Source organism: Morone saxatilis, unplaced genomic scaffold (genome assembly GCF_004916995.1).
Source record: "Morone saxatilis isolate NCDOM2014 unplaced genomic scaffold, NCSU_SB_2.0 Contig14, whole genome shotgun sequence".
Lineage (NCBI taxonomy): Eukaryota > Metazoa > Chordata > Actinopteri > Moronidae > Morone > Morone saxatilis.
Genome location: NW_023339696.1, coordinates 1,229,817 through 1,235,432, shown reverse-complemented (window position 1 = coordinate 1,235,432; position 5,616 = coordinate 1,229,817). Strand labels below are relative to the sequence as shown.

The window sequence follows — 5,616 nt, the reverse complement described above, 5'->3', positions numbered from 1 at the left end:
CCGGTGGATTAGTTGTGAATACCATAGCAGGAGCTCGGGAGGAGCCAGAGGAACCTGATTTGTTTCCACATTATCTGTCTCATGGTTCTACTGTCCAGGATACTTAGTGGAAGAGTTTCATCTGTGTACTATGACAAAAAGTTATTGGTTTTGTAAGATGAAAGTGTACCTACGCAGCTCTTACATTGGGCGCACATGCGACCGCTAGAAAACTACGAAGCCATTTCGATAATTTTAATCAATTTCCAGATGTTTTAAAGACTGGGAAACAGTGGTTGTCATCTTTGGACTTGTGGTCCTCAATTGTGCTCAAGTTTTTTTTCTAAAGCATCCTCAGACATTCAACAGATTTTTGTACTCTAATGATTTCTACATGTATCTGATAAATAAACTAAGACGAATTTATGCTCCTCAATATAATTAAAACAAAATGTTAATAGAGTGAATAGAGTGTGTATCAGCCTGATCCACAATCAGTGCACCTGTACAGTAGTCCACATAAAGCACAGTCAAATTAGGTTAATGTTTTTTTTAATTTTGCAAAGGAGGTTGAGATATTGGATCTCTGTCAATAATTTATCTGTCATTTACTGTGTGCATGGCACTTCATAGTCTAGCTGCTTGCTCACGTAGCAACAGCCACTGAATCTAATCTAATTCTCTTTAGCCTTTTCAACGGAAAACAGGACTGGATTTCCTCCATCTCTTACAGAATGTCCACAGACAGTCACTGCTCTGTCTTCCTTCCTTATTCTCTGCTGATTTGGCCGCTTTCTTTTGTTCTCTAAGTTTATTGTGACTTTCTCATGTGACTCTTGTTCTTCCTCTGTGATTGCTGTGACTTAAAATGAAGTACAAAGTGCAACTTTACACAGTAAGTAGAGTAAATGTAGTTTGTTCTTCCATATGCAGAACCAAAACTGTGTGTTAAAACCCACAGTCACACTGTATGCTCTCACCACTATGATGGCGATGCGTCCTCCTACGTCTCCAACCACAGTGATGGGAGGCTTCTCTTTAGGGATCAACACTGGAAACAGAAACAGAAGCACACAGTGAGAAACAGAGAATGGCTGTATTTAAACTCAGCTAGAGGCAGCACCTCTCTAGGTAATGTGGTATTTGCAGTGGCAGACCATAACATTACATAATACATTCTGTCGTATGTTGGTTACAGGATTTATGCTAATTAGTGTGTGTGCTCATATTACATGGTATCTCCATGCTGGGGTGGATGGCTCCGGTGGTCTTGACTGTGGGTGGGGAGTGTCGCCCGTCTACCTGGTCTGACTCTGCGTCCTGAGCTTCACCGTGGATCACTGCTATACCCAGACGCAGCCGCTCAGCGAACGACTGAGCCCTGCACACCCAGACAGAGAGGAAAACTCAGATACTACGACTTACTGTGCCCCCTTCATCTGGAGCCTTAAGAGCAAGAAGAAAAAAATATACATAAGTATGGGAAACAACTGTCATTTTCATAAAACTATGAATCACTATATAAAATATTCTGACTTTGGCTCCCCCGTGTGGTAGGATAAGAAAAGAGAGACTGTGCTGCTACATAAATACAATTCAGGACCTTAACTCCCTCGGGGAAAGAAAGAGCATAGGTTCATGATTAACATTTAAGTTGAAAATATAATATAATGAGTTACAGCTGAAGGTGATTCCATAAGCGAGTGAGGAGAGACTACCTTTTGGCAGAGGCTGGGGATTTGGCCACAATCACAGCATTTCTGTAGTCAGGAATCTGGAGGTTCATAGAAAATAAAGATACAAGTTAATCATTGAGATTTTTATTCAACTAACCCTCCCCAAACAGTGAGCTTAGCAACTGTAGCTGGGCAGCTTTGAATTTCTCCACATGTTGAGTTATGGTTAGAGGAACAGATTAGACAGAGTGTTTAATGCTCAAATGTTAGCTGCAAACATTAGCATGTCCCACTAACTAGCTTACCACAGTGGCATTTGCAAGAATCCACCGGGCCTGAATGAAAACCAATCAGAGCCAAGAAAGATATCTAATTGTTGAGTCTCATTCTCAGGTTGTCAAATACAGACGCTTTGAGACTCTGGGAATGAGAATCAACAATCAACTATCTTCAAGCCTCCAACCCAAAGCGTCTTTATATCTTTCTTAGCTCTGATTGGTTGTTTTCATTCAGGCCCGGTGGATTCTTGCAAATACCATTAGGAGCTCAAGGAGGAGCCAGAGGAACTGATTTTTAACAGATTATCTGTCTCATATATTACTATTTTTATAAAAGTTACCTACTGCAGCTTTAATGCGTTGTAAAAGAAGGGACAAAGGTGAGAAACCAAATGTGGAGGTCCTTTCAGATCTTGTGTGTGTATGCATGTGATTTTACCTCTTCCTGTATGTACTGCAGCAGGAAGGGGGAGGCTCTCAGATTGTCCACTGGTATGTTGAAGAAGCCTTGAATCTCTTTCTGATGGAGGTCCATGGTAATCAGGTGGGTGAGACCTGCACAAACATGGTCAGTTTGACATGTTAATGCTTCCAGCTAATCTAGTTATAGATGTCCATTCTACAACAATTTGTAAAATGTTTGCCACAATGTACACACACTTGTAAACACAATCTTTGATGTTACAAGTTAACAGAAACACTAGAAATGACCATTGGTTTCTGTCCCCGCGTTCCCTCCTCCTGTTAATGCTATAAAGCAATCCTCTCCCACTTACCGGCTTTACACATCATAGAGGCAATGAGCTTGGAGACGATGGAGCCCCTCTTCCTCATCTTACACTGCTTGCTGTAGGGAAAGTAGGGAAGGACGCCTGTGATGCTTCTGGCACAGGATGTCCTGCACGCGTACACCATGATCAGCATCTCCATTATGGTGGTGTTCACGTCTCTGATTCAGCCGAGGGATGGAGAGAAAGAGGGGAGTAATGACAAAGTGTGATATGAGTGAGATGTTTCAGGGGAAAACTGCATTAAAATGTTCAATTATGTGTGTGTTCTTCCGTACTTGGACACTGTCTGGATCACAAAGACATCTTTGCCTCGCACCGACTCTTGGATCTGCACCCGTGTTTCTATGGAAACAAAGAGGACGTGAGAACGAGGGAAGCAGTAAGAAAGCGCGTGCACATAAACACACGTTCATGCGCACACTCCCGCCTCATGACAAAGCCCGCGAGGGCTGTCAGCTTCATTAGAGGGGCTATCTGAGCCCTTTGTGCCTCTCACACGCATCCCCCACCCCCCACTGTGTGAACGTGTAGATGCTAGTATTCCAAAAATGTGCCTCCCACGGAAGAGAGATTAGAAAAGAAAATGCTTCCTGGGCAGAGACAAATGTCCAGCAGACACACTGAGGAAACAGCACTGCCATCAGCTCAAATGTGTTTGATAGTTAATGCAAGCAGCAGTCTGGGAGCCAAGAAACTTTGACCAACTTTGAATAATCATGAAGTGGAATATTCCTCTTACCGCCTCCTACTAACTACTATACTACTACTACTAAGCTACTACTACTACTAAACAACCTACACCAACAACCACATATATATATAAAATTCTACTGGTTTCTGACTGTTTTCCAAAGCATACCATGTGTTTTTAGACAGATCTCTCCCTTTCAGACAGTTTTTCTTGCCTGTACTTGAAAAAAGCATGAGATCTGTAATCGATTACGTTGAATACTCGCCCTTTGTTTTGTCTACCTTGCATCAGGATTGTGTGATAAGCAGGTGCAAGCAGCGACCGTTTGAAAGGTCTTCCTGAGAATCGGTATTCTGCTGGCAAATGCATTGTACTGACCAGATATACTGCAAGAAAATCAAGTTTGGCACACAAACACACAAAGACATTGTGGAGAAGCTTGTTGTATCGGTTATCCTATCGGCAGGAAAAAAATTCATATTGTGCGTTCCTAACATTGAACATTAAAAAAACAACCAGACTTTACACATAAAATGAGCAATGAAACATAGATTGGTCTCACCTAATATGTTTTTATAGCTAATGGTAGTTTTCCTTAACATAACTGTATAAGCAGATTGTTTACTTTCTGTCAATGCAATGCTTGCCCATTACGAGACCATAAGCTTTCTAGCTACTGTGGCTTGCAGTAGTGACCAGAGGGTGCCATCTACTTTAGACTTTGCACTTGTGTCAGCAGCTGTATCAAGGCACAAAGACATCATTTCCACTTTTACAAAGAAAGGGCATTGTTTTGCACTGTTCATACCCTACCTTAAGAATAAGAGAAATAAATGAATGTTTTTCAGCCATAATGAGTTTTCAATCTTATTTTGCTTTAATTTATTTATTTATTTATTATTATTATTTTTTTAAATCACCCAGTATTGTGAATTGTATCGATTTGTGAGTTGAGTGTATCGATACATCCCTAACATTAAACCAGTAAATCTGTAGTCAATACTGGTAAAGGCTACAGTGTTATAACAGTAAACAATATTATATATTATGTTATGTAACAGACTAAACAGACTAAACTTCCTACTTTACACATACACCCTGTGCTCTAATTACAGCCACACACAGTTGAACAGTTAACCTGGTGAGACAGCACTGTACTGTAGGGCTGAGTAAAGCTTTCATTTCATTGATAACTGACAATGTGTGGCTGGTATGACACTGATTCAAGAAAAAATTCCCATTTTTATTAAATTATTAGTGTGTTGGATTAATTACATATTGGGCAAGTGCTGGAAAACATCACTGTGCTGCATTATTTATTGACATTTCCAACATATAAAAGATGGACGTGGCAAAAATGAGGCCAAAATATCTCTAAATATGTTATGAATTGGCGCTATACAAATAAAATTGAAATTTTTCATGATCGTCATCGGTCACTACTACTAATTCTCTCTCTCTCTCTCTCTCTCTCTCAAATTTTATTTTATATCTTCCTGCCAGCAGTAGACATGTTGATACTGAACTTGTAGTCACTCCCCATCAGGAAACATCTTACCTCTGTTAGCTTCCTGGTACACCTGCACCTTGCCAAGCTCCACCCCTAACCGCCTGAGAAAGAGACAAAGACAGAGAGAGTCAGAGCTTCAGCTCAATGTCAGAAAACCTTTATTGGCATGATGGGAGAACAATTTTACAGTAACCCTAACCCATGTCATAGAGAAAGAAGGAATGATTTAAAAAAAAAAGCTACATTTGTGTTGACATGACAATAAACTGTAGTTTGTTGTTACATTGCATCGTGACTTTCACACACAGAGCATGGAATGTAGTGTGTGATAAGCCAAGCTCTATTTGTTTTATGAACGTGCACAGACTCATGTGTCCTTGTGGAGTGCACGAGTGCATCGTTTGCATTTCAAGTACACATAACACCATGAAATATGGACGATGTTGCAAGTCATCATGCAACATCTTTGCTAGTCTTTGCTAAATTTAAAAAATAAAAATTTAACTCAGAGATACTATAGTTGCTTATGTTGGGTCACTCTACTCCCTACTCCAACCCAAAGTGTCTTTATATCTCTCTCAGCTCTGATTGGTTGTTTTCATTCAGGCCCGGTGGATTCTTACAAATCCCATTAGGAGCTCTAGGAGGAGCCAGAGGAACCTGATTGTTTCACTGATTATCTGTCTCATGT

General features: G+C 40.5%; 1 protein-coding gene across 1 annotated transcript in view; it reads right to left on the bottom strand.

Moving 5' to 3' along the window:
* Positions 1–5,616, bottom strand: part of LOC118322524 (phosphoribosyl pyrophosphate synthase-associated protein 2) — an 11,488-nt gene that overhangs the window by 2,925 nt on the left and 2,947 nt on the right. Inside the window, exons 3-9 of the mRNA XM_035654228.1 lie at positions 4,974–5,026; positions 3,000–3,066; positions 2,710–2,882; positions 2,373–2,488; positions 1,698–1,753; positions 1,212–1,360; positions 960–1,030 (exon numbers count right to left, since the gene is read on the bottom strand). Coding sequence (XP_035510121.1) covers positions 960–1,030; positions 1,212–1,360; positions 1,698–1,753; positions 2,373–2,488; positions 2,710–2,882; positions 3,000–3,066; positions 4,974–5,026 — 685 coding nt within the window. The remainder of the gene's footprint in view (positions 1–959; positions 1,031–1,211; positions 1,361–1,697; positions 1,754–2,372; positions 2,489–2,709; positions 2,883–2,999; positions 3,067–4,973; positions 5,027–5,616) is intronic.